The sequence below is a fragment of the Ostrinia nubilalis genome, chromosome 1 (assembly GCF_963855985.1).
Source record: "Ostrinia nubilalis chromosome 1, ilOstNubi1.1, whole genome shotgun sequence".
Lineage (NCBI taxonomy): Eukaryota > Metazoa > Arthropoda > Insecta > Lepidoptera > Crambidae > Ostrinia > Ostrinia nubilalis.
Genome location: NC_087088.1, coordinates 18,947,085 through 18,968,797, shown reverse-complemented (window position 1 = coordinate 18,968,797; position 21,713 = coordinate 18,947,085). Strand labels below are relative to the sequence as shown.

The 21,713-nt window shown below is 41.1% G+C and overlaps 1 protein-coding gene across 1 annotated transcript; it reads right to left on the bottom strand.

Moving 5' to 3' along the window:
- Positions 1-309: 309 nt before the first annotated feature.
- Positions 310-5,700, bottom strand: LOC135072955 (uncharacterized). Its single transcript, XM_063966985.1, has 3 exons — positions 5,691-5,700; positions 5,578-5,615; positions 310-954 (listed from the first exon to the last, which is right to left on the bottom strand). The coding sequence occupies exons 1-3, from the start codon at positions 5,698-5,700 to the stop codon at positions 310-312; spliced, it is 693 nt and encodes a 230-aa protein (XP_063823055.1).
- Positions 5,701-21,713: the final 16,013 nt, after the last annotated feature.

The following is a 21,713-nucleotide window of genomic DNA, read 5'->3' as shown; positions in this document are numbered from 1 at the left end:
AAATAAGTTCTGCAAAAATAATCTACAGGTAAACAAAACGAAAGAAAGAGAAAAGAAATCTACAATTTAGCGATTAACGATTAGAAGTAGGTAAAAAACTTAGTTTGGTTTATTGTATAGTATGTACTAGTGCGTTTGTATAAGCATGTATTCTTTGGGTATTGTGTACTTACTGAGTTAATAAGTTTTAAACTAGTGATAATTGGTAGTGGCAGTATACAATTTGTAGGCAAACAGTAAAAAACTAGGTACAAAAACAATTAATTAATATAAAAATAGTTAAGTAAAAAACAAACAATACGAGATATATTATGACACTAGGTTCTCCAGGTCCTGCTCATTGGATATTCGGACGGGTTGATCGCTGTCCTCCCTCTTGACGTAGATATTACCGTGGTATGTCCAAGCAGCAACAAGTTTCTTTGTTTTTATAAGTTCTCTCGCCAAGAAGAAAATATGTCGCGACTTTGTGGTAAGGTGGTCCGAAATATAGACGGGTTTTGCAGTTCCTTGCAAGCCCAAAGTCTCGGTATTCAATTGAGCCTCCTGAGTAGTTCTCTTTGTTTTGTTAAATTCTTTGAATTTCGAAATAACAGTTTGCTTTCTAATAACGGAGGTAAATTGTACTACGATAGCGCTGGACTTTGTTCTAAAGATGTCCTTTATTTCACCTTCATCCAAATCTGTTTCTACTATTGATGCGATTGTTTTGACCGTTTCAGTCAATGATTTTTTGTTTTCTTGGTCGGCTTTTGGAATATTCCTTATTTCAATTGAAGTTGACTTGGCCTCTTTCTCTAATAATTCAACTTTGTTTTCTAGTGTCCGTATTTCAGTTTTAAACTGTGAATTTTCTTTTTCCAGGACATCAACTTTGTTTAAGAGGCTCTCATACTTGGCTGCCATGGAGTCCACGGACTTCTTGATCTCGCTGTTTTGTTCTATGAGCGTAGTCTGTGCAATGTAGTGTAGGTATACATATTATGTTCCAATACGATCTATACCTTATACTTCGGGACCATTTATGAGAGCCAGTGCTGAGAAGAAGCTAACTCGGAAAAGACTACAACTAGTGTATAACTGTCAACTATGTACCAACAGTAGTTGAAATTATAGTTTCACAGTAGTATCTGCTTGATATTGCTCCCCAAATACTCATAAGTCTCTATGGCTAAACTCTAGCTAGTCTGTACTAGTGCTTAGTGTAAAATATACCCTGAGGTCCAGTTGACGACTAATCCTACCTAATAATATATTGTTTCTCATTACCTGACACTCTTAAAATGTTTTCTTGTCTTCTTTCCACAGTTGTATGATTCAAAATAAGTACCAAGCGTGCTCAAGCAGCGGAAAATAATACCTCATTATATCATTAGGTTACAATTGAACCGTCGTCAAGTCAAGACATTTTAAGACACGTTTTCGCGTGAAACTGAATATTTCTTTTGCAAAATTGTTATTCGGCTCACGTGGCTCGTCCTAAGTAATGTTTGCTCTTTGTATACCTACTTGGGATAAGGGTGTGTCAGCATGGGGCCACAGTGCAGGGGCATACGGTGGAATCACACCATGCATTCAACTCAGCTTCTCGGTACGATTGTACTCGTATTACTGACGATCATTGTACCGATCAAACATTATGAGATAGTTCACGATCACGACATAGTTGTTAACAGATTTCAAATTATTATTTTGTCCCTTAGTCGCCATGTGTATGGTCCTGTACTTTGCCGAAATCACATGGCTGTAATTTAATGCACAATCGGAGGCGTTTTCTCAAAAGCTTCTTCATGTAACATTTGTATGGCGCTGGGAATAAGACAAGATTTTAGAATCGAAAGTCGATTCAACATCAAGCATAGAATCTATCAAACTTGTTTATGTATCTCTCCAATATTAGCATGAAGCCCTAGTAGTATCTCGACCCATTTAGCCTTTGGTTGATTGTGTGTTTGTTTTAATAACACTAGTCTTACTGCATGCAGCTCACGTGTGACTCTGTGGTGTTCAGCATCTGGCGCTTCAAATTTCAACTCATCGATTTAGAATTAACAACTGTTTCAGCAAATTATTTGTTAGTTGGTGTTGGTTTCAAATAGTGGTTGCTTTGTCAACGGTTTCGAACTTCGTTTTGATTACCAAACCAGAGCAAAATTATTTTGAGTTTAGTTATTGTTTAATTGCTAACTAAAGAAGTTAGCCACAATTAAACAACGAGACGGCCCAGGACCGAGCCGCATGTAGACGCATGATACGGAGGGCCGACCGCAAATAAAATGGGAATGGGCTAGGAAAAGAAGAAAAAGTTAACCATAATATGAATACTTTTCTCATATTGAAAAACATTGGGACATAATAGTATTATAGCTATAGTCTGGTTCGTGAGCACGTAGAATTTTGTCCAATGACCCCAAGCTACCCATCCTTATCGCTCGCGCGTAATTATGCTGTTATCGCGCTCGCACACTCACTGCGGGTCACAGTCGCACAGTCGCGACAGCAATATAATTACGCGCGAGCGATAAGGATGGGTAGCTAGGGGTCATTGGACAAAATTCTACGTGCTCACGGACCGGGCTTTAGTCACAAAATATAACAGAAGACAAACTCCATACTAAACGCGCTCGAGCCACGCACACATAGACACCGCTCCTAGCAAGACTGTCTTGGACGAATGCGAGCGCGACAGACGTTCGCCACACGTTCGCTGTGGTTCGCTTGAGTCACGCGCCGGTCAACCGCCTGTGATATTATTTTGTTTTGCGAAATTGACGAAAATGAGTAAACAGAATAAGTCGTATTATAATTGTTCGGTATTTGGTTGCTTAAACTCATCATTAAATACCGAATTTTCATTTTTTAAATTACCAGTTGATTCGGGGAGGTAAGTAAGTTATTTATTTTAATTTCAATTGAAATTGAAAGCCAACTCAATTATTAGGAATATCGAATTGTTTTAGAGAGGTTTTATGAATTATTGGATAACTAGCTTTTGCCCGCGGCTTCACCCGCGTGAAATTCAGTTTGTCACAGAACGTCATAAATTATAGCCTATATGTTATTCTGGGTTATAAACAATAATACTGTAAAGTTACATCAAAATCCGTTCAGTAGTTTTTGCGTGAAAGAGCAACAAACATCCAGACATCCAAACTTTCGCATTTATAATATTAGTTGGATAATAGTGTCAACCACTCAACTAAATACTACTTCCTTCTCGTGTATTTGTTTGCAAACTATTACTATAATAACGTACTAAATATAATATAAATAAGTATACGTGGATATCTGTTATTGTCTTTCTTGCATAGTATTAAGAGTAACATTTTTCTATCATAACGAAATAAACGCAACACATGACAAGACAACCCTAGCGTCCCTAGCGCGACGGCCGAGCGTGCGAGCGAGAGAGGTATGCAAAGCGAGGTACATACATGAGTTTACCTTCTGTTATATTTTGTGCTTTAGTATAGGTACAAATAACCCAAAAATAAGTGTTCCACACTCAAACAAGTCCGGGCAAGCACCACCGAACGTTAATCAGCTTGTCAAATCCATACTACCCTCCTCGTCCAGTGGCCACCAGCCGCGTGCATCAGTACACTTTTCTCACGGACATCACATGGCTACTTATTCTATACTTACCTACGTCGCACGTGTCTATGTCCACAAACTGACAGTGTACAGTCAGCTCTAGAAATTGCCAACTAACACAAATTAAACAAGTATTAAGTAGTAAACATGAAAAATAACATAACATGCCTAATCTCTAAGCTAACTTTTCAATACAATTAGCACTATGCTGAAAACTTCACTTTGTACTCGTACATTTAATGTACCTATTTTGGTTTAAATTGTTAATTTAACCATCAAACTTTTTAGATATGGGTACGTATCACAGTTGGTTAAAAATTACCTCTAGGGGATGATAAATGGAGACTGCGATGATACAAAGAGGCTGACATTCAGAACAGCTTCACAAGATAGAAGAAACTATCTAGCTCCCGTATTCACAAACGATGCTTACTTAAGTGAAGCAGCAAATCGAACGCATAGCGTTGAATAGAGTTCTGTGATTGATTCGTGTCACCCTATGCGTTCACGCGCACTGTGAGACCTCACTATAATGTTTGTGCGTAAGTTCAAGCTGAGTGTACGTCACCCGCCTGAGATCAAAGGCCACACGCCGCCGCGCTTGATTGGCTCAGATTACCATAATGCACGCGCCCGCAGGACCGCCCCAGGACAAGCCCTAGTTTATGCCTGGCCACAAACCACATGCCACGCTGCACCAGTTAGCCGTAACCGTTTCGATTAAACTCAAATTTCTAGATTTTAATAGCGCACCTATAGGTTATTTACATCAAATTAAGCGCCTTAATTTGCCCGACACCCCTGTACCATTTAGAGACCCCTACGATTTGATTTCGGGAATTTATTAAATTTTTCGTATTTTTAATTTGGACTTAGAATATTTTCATACAAAATTTTATAACTTTGTCATTTTAACTCCGATTTTCAAAATTCTTTCGCTTAAATAGACTCACCCCTTTCGGTTTGACATCCCCCTGACGTTCGATTGACACCGCTCCATACTAATTTTCGCTTTTTTGGCGGACTTTAGTGTTTTAGGTAAAATCTGAGACGGTTTTTGGACGTCAACTTCAAAATTTTCTAGGGCCACCCCCGACGTTTATCGGCTATTCGTGTTCGTCTCGGCGAGCCCTATCCGTAGACACCCCGTTTGTAGGGATCCGACGTCAAAAACTTGAGAAATTTGCAAAAACCTACTCTAAATTTGACCGTACCGAGGTTACTTGGTGAAGCCCGACAAAACAGGAAATCAACTCAAATTTCTAGATTTTAATAGCGCACCTATAGGTTATTTACATCAAATTAAGCGCCTTAATTTGCCCGACACCCCTGTACCATTTAGAGACCCCTACGATTTGATTTCGGGAATTTATTAAATTTTTCGTATTTTTAATTTGGACTTAGAATATTTTCATACAAAATTTTATAACTTTGTCATTTTAACTCCGATTTTCAAAATTCTTTCGCTTAAATAGACTCACCCCTTTCGGTTTGACATCCCCCTGACGTTCGATTGACACCGCTCCATACTAATTTTCGCTTTTTTGGCGGACTTTAGTGTTTTAGGTAAAATCTGAGACGGTTTTTGGACGTCAACTTCAAAATTTTCTAGGGCCACCCCCGACGTTTATCGGCTATTCGTGTTCGTCTCGGCGAGCCCTATCCGTAGACACCCCGTTTGTAGGGATCCGACGTCAAAAACTGCCCACCCACCCTTTTCTCTTTTACCAGGTAAACTTTCTAGATTGGGCAAAAATTAAAATTTCTCTCTTGTGTCGGTTTATGGTAGCACTGTATTAGAGTGACCTGTTGGCGAAGTTTGAGTTATTTTTTAAGGTCCTATCATCCTGTTTGACGTGAGTTTTTGATTTTACACTCGTATTTTTGGGCTTCTTTTGCTTCTCGTCGTTAGGCCGCTGCACCTGGTACCTGCAAAGAAAATTATAGTAACCAGTGACTGACAATAGCATTTTAGAGACTTACCAGACGCTGCGACGGCTGCACGGCTTGAACGGGAGCACCTGAAACAAGAGATAGGACACATTAGGCATTACTTTCTAAAACTTATACAAACCTTTTGTTTGATCGTCTTTTACGTAGTCTCATATAGACTTACTTTTACAAATTGACCAAATACTGACGCGTACCTCTTGACGAAAAATGTTTGGCTTCAGAACCCCGGCAAAGCCCGGGAGGGACCTGACCCAACGTAGGACCCCGGACAGCGAGGAGAGAGCTCAGGCTCAGTCTCAAGCCAACGTCAGGCGTAGCATTGGGGAGTGGGAGGCAGGAAGGGCTGGCCCTTCAGCTAAATCCCCCCCAATCCCGAAAGAGGCTGAGTCTCCTAAAAGAGCCACAAAGAAACCCACCCTCCCCTCCGGAGAGAAGCTGGAACTCCGGAGAACATCGGCCGGGTCACCGGCCCCCTCCCCCCCGATGATGGCCAGCTCAAAGGACAGGACAACCGAAGCCAGGGCCTGTCCGACAAAGGCGAAGACAAGTCTTGGCACGGCCAGAAACCTTCGCAGGGACATCAACGCCGATGTCATACGGGCCCTGGACCGGATGTATCAGCTGGTCAAGGAGTCAGAAGCGGAAATAAAGGGAAAGGGAAAGAGAAATGACGGAGTTAAGGACAAGGAAAGAGTGGAGATAGTGGAGGTGGTGGATGTAGACAGGGATCAGGTGATAGCCAGGATAGAGGAAAACACGAGACTGTTATTAGAGAATAGTAAGAAGCTTGACCAGATCAAAGATGAGATAGGGAAGCAGACCACCAAACTGGACACGGCGGCGGCCACCTACGCGAGTGTTGCGGCGGCTGCGCCCCCGCAGCACTCGAGCGGGAGGTCACCAGCGAAGACTACGCTTCACTCAGTCATAGTGTCCTCGGTGAACGTTCAGGACACCGGAGACACTGTGCTGAGTAAAGTCAGAGAAGCGGTGAACGCAAAAGAGGGATGGGTCAAGGTGGAGAGGATTCGCAAAGCAAAGGATGCTAAAATTATTATGAGCTGCGGATCAAAGGAGGAGCGGGCCAGAGTTAAGGCAAGAATAGAAAGTGCGGGCGACCAGCTCGTCGTCGAGGAGGTGAAAAATAAGGACCCGCTCCTGGTTTTGAAGGATGTCTTGAAGCTTAATAGCGACGACGACATCCTAAAGGCAATCAGGAGCCAAAACAAAGACCTGTTTCACAGCCTCGGCGACGAGGAGGATCGCCTCCAAATCAAGTTTAAAAAGCGTGCCAGAAACCCGCACACAAACCACGTAGTGGTGAGCACCTCACCACTCGTATGGAGACGCGCTATCTCGAAGGGTTCCCTGCATGTGGACCTGCAGCAGGTCAGAGTTGAGGACCAGTCCCCTCTGGTTCAGTGCACAAGGTGCCTTGGCTATGGCCATGGCAAGCGCTTTTGCACCGAGACGGTCGACCTCTGCAGCCACTGTGGGGGCCCGCACCTTAAGACCGAGTGTGCGGATTTCTTGGCAGGCGTAAACGCCTCATGCAAAAACTGCTCCACCGCTAAATACGATCAAGTAGACCACAATGCGTTCTCGCAGGCCTGTCCGGTGCGCAAACGCTGGGACATATTAGCGAGATCATCAGTAGCTTATTGCTAAAGTGGTCCCAGTGGTGAATGCCCCGTATATAATCGCCCAGGCGAATTTGCAGCGCAAAAAGTTGGCCAACAATGAGCTCCTCCTAGAAGCTGTAGAGAGGAAGATCGCTGTAGCGCTCCTTCAAGAGCCATATGTGGGAGGCGGAAAAGCGATGAGGGACCATCGAGGCGTGAGGATCTTCCAAAACACCAACCCCGGGGACGGAACTGTGAAGGCTGCGATCGCTGTGTTCGACCAAAGCCTCAACGTCACGCAGTATCCAGAACTCACCACCAACAACATCGCGGTGGTCAGGATCCAGACAAGGGCATGGGAGATCTCTCTCGTCTCTCTTTATTTCGAACCCGATGAGCCCATCACACCCTACCTCGAACATCTGAGGCAGGTTGAGAAGAAGCTAGGCTCGAAGGGGCTCATTGTTGGAGGCGATGCAAACGCTAAAAGCACGTGGTGGGGAAGCGCCACGATCGACCATAGGGGCGATGATCTGGCCGGAACCCTTGCAGAACTCGACCTGCACATTCTGAACACAGGGAAAACTCCGACTTTCGACACAATCCGCGGCGGGCAGCGATTCAGCAGCTATGTCGACATCACAGCCTGTTCGACTGACCTCCTGGACCTGGTGGACGACTGGAGAGTGGACGAAGGCCTCACCAGCTCGGATCACAACGGCATTATCTTCAAAATTAATTTAACTAAATCTAAAGGAACAAAAATCATTAGGACTACTAGAGTATACAACACTAAAAAAGCAAGCTGGTCTCAGTTTCATGAGAAAATGAGACTAGCTTTGCACAATAAAAACATAAATAAAGACACGATAGATATAATAAATGACACAATAGAACTGGAAAACATAGTTAACGATTACATAGAGATTATTACAAAAACCTGTCAAGAAACAATACCTAAAAAGAAAACCAAAGATATACTTACGCTGCCGTGGTGGTCCGAGAGTCTGGCGAAGCTGAAGAAGGAGACGGTCACCTGGAAAAGGAGAGTCAAAACCGCTGCACCTGCCCGCAGATCGAAGGTCGTCGAGGAGTACCTGAAACATAAAGAAGAGTATGAGAGGGAAGTTGGGAATGCGCAGGTCGAGAGTTGGAGGGAGTTCTGCACTAAGCAGGATCGTGAGGGTGTTTGGGAGGGGATATACAGGGTAATGATGAGGACGGCGAGGAGAGGAGAGGATCAGCCGTTGGAGAAGGATGGAGGGGTTCTGGATGCGAGAGGGTCTGTTCGGCTACTGGCGGAAACATTCTACCCGGAGGATGGAGAAGGAGGGGAAGGAGAGGAGCATAGACGGACAAGAGAGTTGGCTGCGAGGGTGAATGCTGGAGAACAAGCTGAATCTTGCGACCCGCCATTCACCCTCACTGAACTTGAGACAGCAATCCGCTCTTTCAACCCCAAGAAAGCCCCGGGCGAGGATGGCTTTACGGCCGATATTTGTGCACATGCCGTCGGCTGTGACCCTGAAACTTTCTTAGCCCTGCTAAATCGTTGCCTGGCGCACCACCTGTTCCCACGAGTGTGGAAGAAAGCCACGGTGGTTATCCTCAAAAAGCCGGGCAAGGATAACTACAGCGTCCCCAAAGCTTATCGGCCGATTGGGCTTTTGCCGATCCTGGGGAAGCTGTATGAGAAGATGTTGGTGGCGCGCCTCAAATACCATCTGTTGCCGGGCATGAGTACCCGCCAATATGGCTTTATGCCTCAGAGGAGCACCGAGGACTCCCTCTATACCCTGATGCGGCACATACGGGACGGTCTGGACCAAAAGCTGATCGTCACGATGGTGTCGCTTGATATAGAGGGAGCCTTCGACAGCGCCTGGTGGCCCGCTATTAGAGTCAGATTGGCGGAAGAAAAGTGCCCGGTCAACGTGAGGCGTGTCTTCGACAGTTACCTCACTGATCGTAGCGTCACTGTGAGATACGGCGGCGAAGAAGTCACAGTCGCAACAAATAAGGGATGCGTCCAGGGCTCCATAGCTGGTCCGATCCTTTGGAACCTTTTGTTGGATCCTCTTCTGAAAAGCCTGGAACGACGAGGTGACTACTGCCAGGCATTCGCTGACGATGTGGTCCTCATATTCTCCGGGAAAACAGCGCTTGAGATCGAAAGACAGGCCAATGCCACCCTCGCACATGTTCTGGAGTGGGGTGTCAAAAACAAGTTGAAATTCGCTCCCAGTAAGACCAACGCCATGGTCATTACCAGGAAACTAAAGTTTGACACACCACGCCTGAGCATGGGCGGGGTTGATATTGGAATGTCTGACGAAATCAAGTTGCTGGGGCTCACGATTGACAAGAAGCTCACGTTTAACACCCACGTATCCAACGTCTGCAAAAAGGCAATAGCCATCAACAAGCAGCTCACACGTGCAGCCAAAGTCAGTTGGGGCCTCCACCCGGAGGTTGTGAGGACCATTTACGTCGCGACCGTCGAGCCGGTCATCATGTACGCCGCTGCCGCATGGGCTCCTGCTGCCTCTAAACTTGGTGTCGTCAAGCATCTGAGCGCTGTCCAACGGAGTTTTGCTCAAAAGCTCTGCAGAGCCTACCGCACGGTATCCCTGAACTCCGCGCTGGTTCTGGCTGGGATACTCCCATTGGATCTCCGAATTCGTGAGGCCGCCTCACTTTATGAGGCCAAGAGGGGGGTGCCCCAGCCAGAGCTGGGGGATAGGGAGGTCGAGCGCATGGCTCCTGCGATTGAGGCTCCTCACCCAGCGAAACATACGCGTCTCGAGTTCGTGAGCTTGGTAGATGAGGAACAATTAAACGCGAACAGCGATTACGCAGTGCGTATCTTTACGGACGGCAGCAAAATTGAGGACAAGGTTGGCGCTGCGCTATCCTTGTGGAATAGACAGGCGGAAACCAAATCCATCAAGCTTTGTCTGCCGTCATATTGTACTGTCTACCAGGCGGAACTCCTGGCGGTATGCGAGGCTACCGAGGAGATCCTCCGGCGCAGGGAAAACTCCTTCGCTATCTACAGCGACTCCATGTCCGCCCTCCAGACCATCACCAATCTTGCCTGCTTGCACCCGTTAGCTGTTAAAACTAGGGGAAACATCACATCCGCTTCCCTCCAGGGCAAAGTTGTAACTTTGCACTGGATAAAAGCGCACGCGGGTCTGGCGGGCAACGAGAGGGCGGACGAGTTAGCAAAAGAGGCAGCACTCAACACCAAGAAAAAGCCCAAGTACGATCTGTGTCCGGTCTCATTCATCAAGCGGTGCATTCGCATGCGCTCGCTTGATGAATGGAACCAGAGATACAGATCGAACGATACTGGGGGCGTCACCAAAACATTTTTCCCAGACGCGACGGCGGCGTACAGGGTGGTCCGCAAGATGGAGGTTGACGCGGTGGTCACCCAGGTGTTGACGGGACACGGCGGGTTCTCTGAGTACTTGCATCGTTTCAAGTGCAAAGAGAACCCGTCGTGCCTCTGCGACCCGGACGTTGAAGAAAGTGTGCTCCACGTAATAATCGATTGCCCTGTATATGCCAGCTTGAGATCAGAGGTAGAAAATAAGATAAATTTGACACTAAATACGACCAACATACCGCGTATTATGATGGACAACAAAAATAGAGTAAAATTCCTGGAATATTGCAAGAAAGTCGCCAGCAAAACAATAACCAGAAATAAAAACTAGTGTACCCCCAGTATGATGGGCATACCGGAGGGTACATAGAAAACAATAAAAAGAATAAAAATGAACAAGGAGAAAAGGATCAATTAAAATACGACCAAAAATAAAAATACAGTTTATCTAGTCTGAAAACAATAATTAAAAAATTAAAATTCTTACATAAAAAGTTAAAACACCCACATATATATTAAATTTACATAAACATAAAAGAAAATAAAAACTTCGTAATAAGAAAGTCTCTGATTACGTCAGAGGTACTAGAGAAAAAAAAAAAAAAAAAAAAAAAAAAACCGTTTCGATTAAACTGAATTTCGATGAAATGTTTTTGTTGTTCAAAAATAACTCACTGCTGAAAAGCAATTTTTGATGTAGGCAAACTGTTTGTATTAAGCTCAATTCTTTTTAAGTCAGTCTGTTTTTCTGTTTATCCAGTTTGTAATTCATTTTTTGTTGCTTTTATAAAAAAATGGTTATTGAAAATTCATAGCGTGAAGGTTCAGAATTCACAACATCAGTTTAAAAATAATCCGCCGAGTAAATATTTCAGAGTTTTTTGTTTTTGTAAAAAATATTTCTTATCTAAAATACCCCGAAACGTCTAGAAACTAAATAGATTTGCTAAACAAATGGCCCCAGAAACAATCCATTGCTCAAACTGTTCATACAATTATCGGAGATACCGAGTAGTCGGAGCCGAGCCGATCCCTCTACCAATTAACTCTACCTAAACCTCTTCAGATTTCGAACATTGGTTGTCTCTTAGTTAATTACATTAATATTGCACATACCTAAACAATTTGCATGATTTCAAGTTGATAAGATCTGTAAAAAAAAATGTATTCTTTAGCTCTAATTTTTAAGCAGAAGCTTGAGTAAATAAAGTAAAGTTCACCGTCAATCCTGTCAACAATATTCAATAAAATCCGCCCAAATGACCGGACTTGCGCCCATTGCGACCTTCATTGAGTGATAGCAACGAATGTTCGGCCATGGACACCGTTAACAGTCGGTTAAGTAGTAAAATTCTATTGGGTTCAGCCATCGAAGCGAACTCGCCGAAAGGTTATTGCGTAGAGCGGCACAGAAACGGCTGTAGAAGTAGATAACGACTTCGAATAGCCGTTTGTATGTACGAGTATGTAGGTCGGTCCAAGCTGATAGTCCTACTTTACATAGATTGCCCTTAAGGTGGCCAATCGAATAATCTTGTCCAAAAATAGTAACAGAAAAAACCGTACCGTAGCCATCATTCAGTGGGATCAGAAAATAAGGGTGAATAAACATCTGACGTGATTTGATTCGGGTTCAAAAATAACGATCCCTCATGTATTTTAATGATGAGGTATAAATCAATAAAAGCTCACGGATTTGTGATATTGACGTGGCCTAAAAGCTTATCCCTATAGATCATATTGGAAAGATTTACCGCTGCTATTTGACTTGATGTTTTGCAGGCAACGAAAAACAATTTTAATTGACAACAAAAAGAAAATAGAATATTTTTAAGTGTTAACTTATAAATCGGCTACAATACATTCAAATACGAGTTAATTCTTAGTAAATTTAGTTAGGTCTCGCTGTCAGCACAAAGCTCCTTTGAAACTAGACACTACCCTTCCGGGAACTCGCGGCGCTAATACACACACCCATTCTAGAACCTTGGCTTGACACAAATACATAATTTAATAGGACAGATGTTAATAACGTCACATAACAGAGTGATTACGGTGAATTTAACTTCAGTTTGAATATATTCAACAGCGCTATTAAAGGTATAATTAAACTGATATTCGGTACTATAAAATGAATGGCAACGGTATTGAATATCGAGTTATTATTAATTAAAAATGCTATAAATGTAAATGTTTTATGTACCAGGCAACAGTGTTGACTATCCATTGCCTGTCATGTCGTCTCGTTCTATCGCAAAGAATCACCATTTGATGAGAGCGAGAGCAAAAACGGAAATGTATAGTTAATAACAGTGTGGCCGTGTGTACATTTATGAGCTTTTTAAATTAAAGTACTCTTACAGCTATATTACTTTGTACTTGCCATATTTATTACATTTCCATTCCGGGTAAATGCGTGTGTTCATCATAGAAACTTTCACACCGTAGGGATGTTATTTCAGTTCATCGGAAATATCTGAAACTTTTAAAAAAGCAATAAAAATATTATTATGTCCAGTCGACAGCACTCATAGGACACATACACCTCCTTTTACAAGTAAAATCGTACATAATGTATATTGTATACCACAATGTTTAGAAACTGTGCTGTTCTCCGAATATCTCGTTAGAATGACGCTATCTCCACAGTCTATCCCTCGTATTTCTCAGTACCTATCTATATTTACCTCAATAAAATGACGACGAAAGCTTAAAATAGTATCGTAACTAATATTGATATTTGCGAAGCCCTACTTGCCAGGGATCCGTGGATCCTAGCTCTCTATTGGTGCCCCGCCGGCACGTGCCGTGTCCTGGCAACCGCGCGAGTACCTAGGGCTTAGGGCGTACGAAAGCTAAGTGATTTCGAAAGAAAAATTATGACGTCACTGTTATTTTGATTTTTGCAAATCCCTTTGTAGTTATTAAAATTTCTTAGGCTGAGTTGCACCATCTTACTTTGACCATATTACGAGTAACAATAACCGGTGTTTTTGTATGGATTTTGACAGACTTTTGACGTTTGTTAAACTCAAAGTAAGATGGTGCAACCAAGATTACCGTGACCAAGCCTTAGCCTAGAGTCGCATCTCAAACTACATTATAAATAACTTGGAAAAGAAATTATTCCCGCTTTCGATTTTTTCAAGTTATTTATAATATCCCTTTGTAGTACTAATATGGTAATAATTCCTTTATATTGTACTACTCGCTGCTGTGTGCGGTAACTACTTACTCGATTTACAATCATAATAACAAAAAGATATTCTAAATATCACTAATGAAATGAATGCCCAAAGCCTTCGGCTCTCTTTACCGAGAAAAGGCGGATAATATTGAATTCAGGTTAATTGAGTAATTAACTTTTTGCCGGCCTGTCTCTTACACTAATACCTGGCAAAATTACAGATTCACTTTTAAACCCCAATTCGTATATTTCGGACAATTTATAGGTACTTACAGACTCCATCACCAAATAACATCATAACAAAATTACATGCAGTAATGTATACATGTCACGCGAATACGTTACCGATATGTTAGAATAAGAAATAGAAAAAAAATCCAATCAATAGCGCTTTCGCTGAAGTGTACTCGTATGCTGCACTTAACTCCTTCGCATTCATGCTTGAGTTAAATCCAGGCGGTTATTAATTCAAACCTTTTGTTTGACCGCCCATTGAGCTGTCGAATGGCCCTCGAGCGAACAGCCACATCCTTTTTATTGTGTCGAGGGTGTTGCGCCCTGACAGTTCCGGGCTCCGGAAACGCCTTTTGTTAATCTTGTAATTCGTAGCTTGGTAAGCGGGATTTGAGCACGCTAGCCCTTTCCTATAAAAGTCATGAGAGAATTTATTAACAAAACTGTCGGATCAGTAGTTCTGGTTTACTGCTTATTTTGTTCAACGAAATGCTAAGATAAGGCTAAGAAAACGATAGTGATGAATATTAGAAGCTGTTCGAATTAAGCATTTCATTTTTCAACGAAAAATCACTAGCAGAGTTATGATATCCCAAAGAGAAATGCGATAAGTCGAATTTTTGTATGGTCGAAAGGGGGCGCGTCTCAAATAAGTTTGGGAACCAATGCACTAGGTAGATCTACGATCTGGTGAAGGTTGTGGGAAATGCCTAGATGCGGGCGGCACAAGACCGGTTGTTGTGGAAATTAGACCCAATACACTGAACTGGAACGGGTGAGACCCGTGACATTGACAGGGGCGCCACCGTCAACATCGGATCGCTGGTTCTCATTTTCCCATGTTGGAAACTTTATAGTTGAACGATGGTGGTGCCCCCCTGTCAATGAGTTTGGTGATACAGTTCAGTACCTAGGTTATCTATACTATAGATATTATTACTATAGATTCTATAGTAATAATGATGACGGTGTTTACCAGGTGGTACCGCGAGACCGGCGGCGGCGTGCTACGCGAGGTGCGCGACGGCGAGGGCGGCGGCCGCTACAGCCGCGCGGCGGACGCGCTGGGCGTGCGGCGCGCCGAAGCGGCGGACGGCGGCCGCTGGGCGTGCCGCGCCGCCAACGCGCACGGGCACGTCACGCTGCGCCTGCACCTCGCCGTGCGCGCGCATCTCACGGCGCACGCGCAGCCGCACACGCAGGTAACAATAGGCTAGTTTCCTAAACAAAGGACATCATCCATTTTGGTCCAAAATCAAAAGTGCCGGCAAAAAAATAAAAGTGCTGTATTCTGATAGAATACGTCTGCCTTAGCATTTATTACTATGGCACCAAAGCTGTAGCACCACTGTGCATCGTAGTATTTGAGTTCTAAAAATATATGAAACGACTGACTTTGATCTCAAATACTACGACGCACAGTGGTGCTACAGCTTTGGTGCCATAGTAACAAATGCTAAAGCGGACGTATTCTGTCAGAATACAGCACTTTTTTTTATTGGCCGACACTTTTGATTTTGAACAAAAAATGTATGAATATCGATGACTTTTAGATCTCAAATACTCGACGCACAGTGGAGCCACGGCTTTGGTGCCATAGTAACAAATGCTAAGGCAGACATATTCTGTCAGAATACAGCACTTTTTTTGTTGGCCGGCACTTTTGATGTTGGACCAAAAATATATGAAACGTGGATGATGTCCTTTTTTTAGTCCGTCAATTTTACTATAAAAAATATTGGACACGTATATTTTTAATTGCCAATCAAACAAATAATTACAAAGTTATAGTGCTCTGAAGTTCCGCGCGACGTCACAAAGTGCTGCACTTTTTACGCACTCACTGACTTCACGAGCCTTTTCTTTAGAACTTTGGCACGCTTTATCTCTTTACATTTTCATTAGTTTTTAAAAGTGAAAAAATACGTGTCGAGTAGTTTTTAATAAACTAATTGACGGAATAATTAAAACTCTTACTTTTTTACCCAGGAAACATCCCTATTATGACCTTATTGGTAACACCTTTGTAAGAGGAGTCATTTATTACCCATGTGATTCCAGCAGAGTAGAATAAGACAGCCTCCACTCTTCCCGTGGATGTTGTAATAGGCGACTACATTAAGGGAGAAATATGCAAACGTCAGGCCTTCCAAGATAGTAGAGATTGTAGGCCAAATCCTACATTTGCTTCTGGTAAATAAGAGAGGTTCGACCTCCTGCAGTGGCTAAATTACCTAATGATGATGAGAATATTATACGTACCTAAGTATTATAAGTACCTAAGTACTTTATGTCTGTAGTGTTCAATCAAATCGTCATATTTTCAGACAATCAGATAATTGGCGGAGTTATCGCGTAACAAACATAGAAAAAAAACATACGGGTCGAATTGAGAACCTCCTCCTTTTTTTGAAGTCGGTTGAAAATTGTAGTTTAGAATGTTCTTAGTGTACTCAAAACAATAAACAATCTAGACAAAATATTTTTACACTGTTTGATCATTAATCATTATGCTCGAACATTATTACTTCTTCATAAAGGGCCTCATTAAAATTTGGCCGATGAGCAGCTGAACATACCCTTGTTCAAGATGAAAGTGAAAATAAATCAGAATTGTTTACCGAAATACTCAGACCTAAGTTTATTTGCTCCATATTTATTTAATGATGAAACAAAATTATCTGCAAATAAAACCTCGTCTAAATGCGATCCAATGTAAAATACCCATGTATACTTAATACTTAGGTATATGTTTACCACAGTCACGCGTGCTTTTGATGCGTCCAGCAAACTTACGGCATTCAGAAGCTCAAATACAGCTGTTTTCAGCGCACGCGAGCCTTTTCAACATGGCGCCGTCACTTAGCGCTCTTTTCCGCGACATTTCATACCTTTATTCAGACCCGTAACGTGTCTACACAATGTAACATGCAAGAAAGAGGTATACAGGTACCATACGTCCGTAATCATCGTGACTGGTCTAGGGATAGATAACGATTGATAATTTAATTAACTCATAGGTAAGTAAGCAGTTTAGAGAACAGTATAGATTACTAATTACTTTGTAAACTTTACTTTTACGAGTATAAGTAGTAATAAGCTAGGCACTCCATCACATACAAAGAGATTAAATAGTTACTAACTCACATAATACAAATATAATGGACTGTATAATAACGCAATGAGCTCAGTAATGACGTCATCATGCATTTCAGAAACCGCCCACATGATTAGATTTAAATTACCATTTATACTGATGTAGCATAATAGTATAATACTTCTGGCTCTGTGCACGATTACAGCGCCAACTAGCGTCCACAACTTTGTGGGCTCTGTCACATTGACATTTAGGGCGTTATTTGTGAAAAAATATCGAAATGAAAAAATAACAAATATTTTCGACTAATAAATTGTTGTGATACCACGATTTGGGTGGAAAAAAGGTTTTGAAATCATTTTGGTCATTCAAATCAAATGAGGCAAGTCCAAAAAGTGTGTTTAATTTTGATTGTGTCAGGGTTTGTTTACTTCATTTATAGTTGTAGTTTTACAGTAAAACAAAAAGAAAAAGCTACTTTAACGGTTTCATTATATAACAGTAAATATATTTAAATGTTCCTGTATTGCTAGTAATAAATTAAATATCGTTTTCAGATCGAAATGAGTATTGTTTTGAAGACCGGGTTTGTGAGTGTTACAATATCAAATTCCAACCACAAACCGTATTTAAAGGAAAGTTGTTGGTATTGGCTGGACAAGTCCGAGATGTAGAAGAATTAAGAACAAAATAAGGGCAGAGTTCAATAATTCACGCTTTCATCATAAGGCAAACATTTGTGCACAACAACTACTGTGACTCATTTTTGTACTACCACGTTGTATAGTCTAGTTATTTCCAAATTGAAAACGGCTATTGAACCCTATCGAAATACAGTCCACTCTTTTATTTAAGTTCCCAGTAGGACCCTTTTCATGCGATTAATTAATGATATTAAAATGTATTATGTAGAATCGCTTTGCCATTGACATATACATCTGATGACAGAGCTTACATTATTTCTACTTTTGACCACCATGAGCGCTGCGATAGATTATGTTACCCCCACCTAGTGTTCGCACCCAGCGATATCCGGGAATACGTAGTGTGTTGGCAAACATTAATTGAGTAACTTAGCTGTACATATAACATGAATGAATAACATATTTTTGTTCTATCACTATTAGATTTTTCAAATTCTGAGCTAAATAATTATTTATGCAAATACGAGTATAATCCATTGAACAATATAATTTTAAAAAATTCAGAGCAAAGGATAAAAAACAGATTAATCCGTAATAATTGAAAAAGTTGATATCAAAAATGACAACATCTGAATAGTTGATACTGTTAATATAATTACTGACCAATTAATATTGAATGAGGAAACTTTAACGTGCATCTGACTGGGCTCGTCCTGTAGGTTGGAAGTCCTCGACAGTAGGATTACACCGGATAATATTATGAATACTGCTCGATTTTTAATTAATGTGTATTCCTGGGCTTATACCTAACGCCCGTATTCACAAACGATGCTTGCTTAAGTGAACGCACAGCGTTGAATAGAGCTCTGTAATTGGTTCATGTGTCACCCTGTGCGTCCACGCGCACTGTGAGACCTCATAGTAATTGTGAATACGGGCGTATTTACCTTCTGTCAGTTTTCGATCCGGTAATTTGACAAAAATACACGTCCTCTTCAAATCAGGGACGTGGGAGCGTGACTCTCAGATCCGACAAAATTGGGAAAAAATATGAAGACATTACGGCTTAGTAAATCTGAATAAGTTATTTCATTTGTTTAGTTTAAAAATCAGCTTTTTATTTGACAATTATATTTTTGCAAGAATACCTAAATAAATAAGTGTAAATAGGTTGTTGCATAATTCCCTATAATAGGTAGGTGCATAAAACCACCTAAGTTGCATAATTCATGAATAGACAGCGTAAATTATACCACCTACGAGTATGATGACGCACATCTCTACAATGACGTCACTCAGTTCATTGCACTCCGAGGCCCGTGGGATGACGTCCAGAGAGACTACAATATTGCGATATCACTATTATTTACGCAATAACTCACATATTTTGACTTCATTGTGAAATACAGGGTAATTTTAATTGCTTCATTCGAATATAACATTGTTAATATTTTACACTTTCAGACCAATTTCATTTGCTTCGATGAACTCGTCAGCTTTTTTGTATTCAAGTTAATATAATTAAGTTTTCAGTTCCAAATAAATGTGAAAATTATGAATAATCGCCGGTTATTATGAATAATTACCGCATGATTTGGTTAATGTGATTAATATGAGGTCATTTATGTGTGTATAAAACTAAATAGGCGGCTTAGGGGTGGCCCAAGGGCCACCCCCGCCGCACCTTAACCTATTTTTCACTTTAAATCAAAACATTATGTTATAGGCATCATGGAAAAGTAATATTATGCAAGAAACATTCCAAACTCATTATGCCAAATTATATTAATATATGATATCAAAACGTTCAAAAGTTTGGCTGTACACGAGCACGTACACAAGATGTTGTTCTCTTTTAAGAAATTTGTTAGTACTAAGGTTGAATTATTAAATAATCACTGTTAAATGTGATTAATTTATCACTTTTACCGCGACTGTCGGTAATTATTCATAATAACCGGTTATTATTAATAATTTTCAATTTATCACATTAACCGTAACATACACACTGAAATATTGTGCAACTTGAAGGTGTATTTATGTACTAACTAGTTGAAGATACTTAGAAAGACCCATATTCGGAATCGTGCTTAAATATTAATCGAACAGATTCAGGGCAGTGTTGAGTTTAAATATTTAAACTTAGTCTACGATTGAGTTTCAAAAGAGTTTAAGAGCTGATCCTGATGACGCGTTAATACTTAATACTCGCGGGTTTACCTATGAAAACGCGTGACTGCATGTAGACAGAATGTATGAACCTCTAGTATCTCTACTAATATCAAGCATAATCTTTACTTCAGTGAGACTTGATATGTTTTGGACGTTGTTTTACAATACAGCGTTACGAGCAATCTTTTCGAATATTTTAAATATGATGAACTTTAAATACCTACCTACTTTATAATAATAGTAAACAATAGTGGCTATTTTCTTTGTTTAGGACAAACTATTCAAATGAAAGTCAGAAGTCATTGCGAGAGTCCCGTAAGTATTAGCTTACCAACAATAAGCTTAACTTGAGGCCAACGGAGGTCCGACGCGACCCTCCTTGATTAATAAAATAAAAATAAAATAATAAAATAAATATTTATTTTCTCTTCACAAAGGTAACAAAGAATAATGGGTACTACAATATTGTGAATGTTACAATAACAGAACCTTTGCGAGAGACTGGTGTCTAAACTAGGGTAATCCCTGTGTGATAGATCACCAGGCCCTCAACTTGCTCCTTGAACTTAACAATCTGACCAAATAAACACGCGCAAAGTGCGAAGAGAGATCACAAGTACTTGCACATCACTATACATAAAAATACGTGATACTGTTAGTAATATAAAGTGCGTTATGTGAGTGTGTGAGTTTTGTGTGTCAGGCATGTGTAGTATGAATGAGCCCTCATAGCAAAACCTTCAACAAATCCTCAGCCTCACCATAGTCCAAATTCAACAGCCACTCAAGTATCAGTTTTTTGCATGCATACTTTGGTAATGAGTAGAAAGATTGTTTCAGATTGGAAGGGATGATGCAACATGCCTTGGCGGCTAGGGCTGTGCATCTCTTATTATTGTCAGTAAGCAGGTACAATAAATAATAATTAATCTACAAGTTGTGCCTACCTATTATATTCTAAAGAATTTGGAAGACGAACAACGATGCATCTGGTTGAGGCAAGCATGGTAAAAAAATTGCACATTTTCAGGTTTATCGTGCAATTGATTTGATGCATGTATCACAAAAGGATATTGTAGCCTCAAAAACCACTCATTTGAGCTTAAACATCACCACAAAATACACCAACATTTCAGTGATAAAAAGTGTAATTAGGTCTTTCAAAATACAACATTGCTTTACTTCTCTTACATAAAGATGACATTATGGTTTACAAAGCGTCCTATTTTTGACCAAAAGGATTAAAACAAAAGCTTTTCCACCGCTGTTTTAACGAGGTCGCAACCCTGCCGCGTCCCTCTAGTTAGCGGGGCCCTTTTAGGAGAATCGCAAATAAGATTGTTTCAAATGTCCCCAACCGTTTTCGAGTAACGAGATTTTTTACTCGGCTCTGTCCGTCGCTCCGTCACACACGTTTTTGTTCGTAAGGACACTTTGTGCGGCACAACAGTGAGATTTGTAAAGGAAAACTTTTTGGTTGATTGTAAATTCGGTTTGGGCCACATGCGGCGTGTATTAGACTAACTAGCATTCGGCAAAGAAATCGGATTTGGCTGGTAGTGACCTGCTTCCTGGAGGTCTTTCATTCTACTCCATGATAATAGACAACTTGGAAATTCTATAATGGGGAGGAAGGTTAATTTTTAATATTCTGTAGTTCTAGCTGTTATTACTTACAGGCTTTGCTAAATTAGGATATACCTAACTGCTAATGTGACATTTTTATTTAAGTTTTCAGGATTATTATTATTTTACTAAAGAGAGTAAACTCTTACAATACCTACTAATAATACTAGGCCAGTAATACCTACCAATA

Coding starts and splice junctions, on each gene's coding strand:
- LOC135072955 (XM_063966985.1), bottom strand. Junction 955..5,577: donor TGCAGCCGTCGCAGCGTCTG/GTAAGTCTCTAA, acceptor TACATTGCACAG/ACTACGCTCATAGAACAAAA.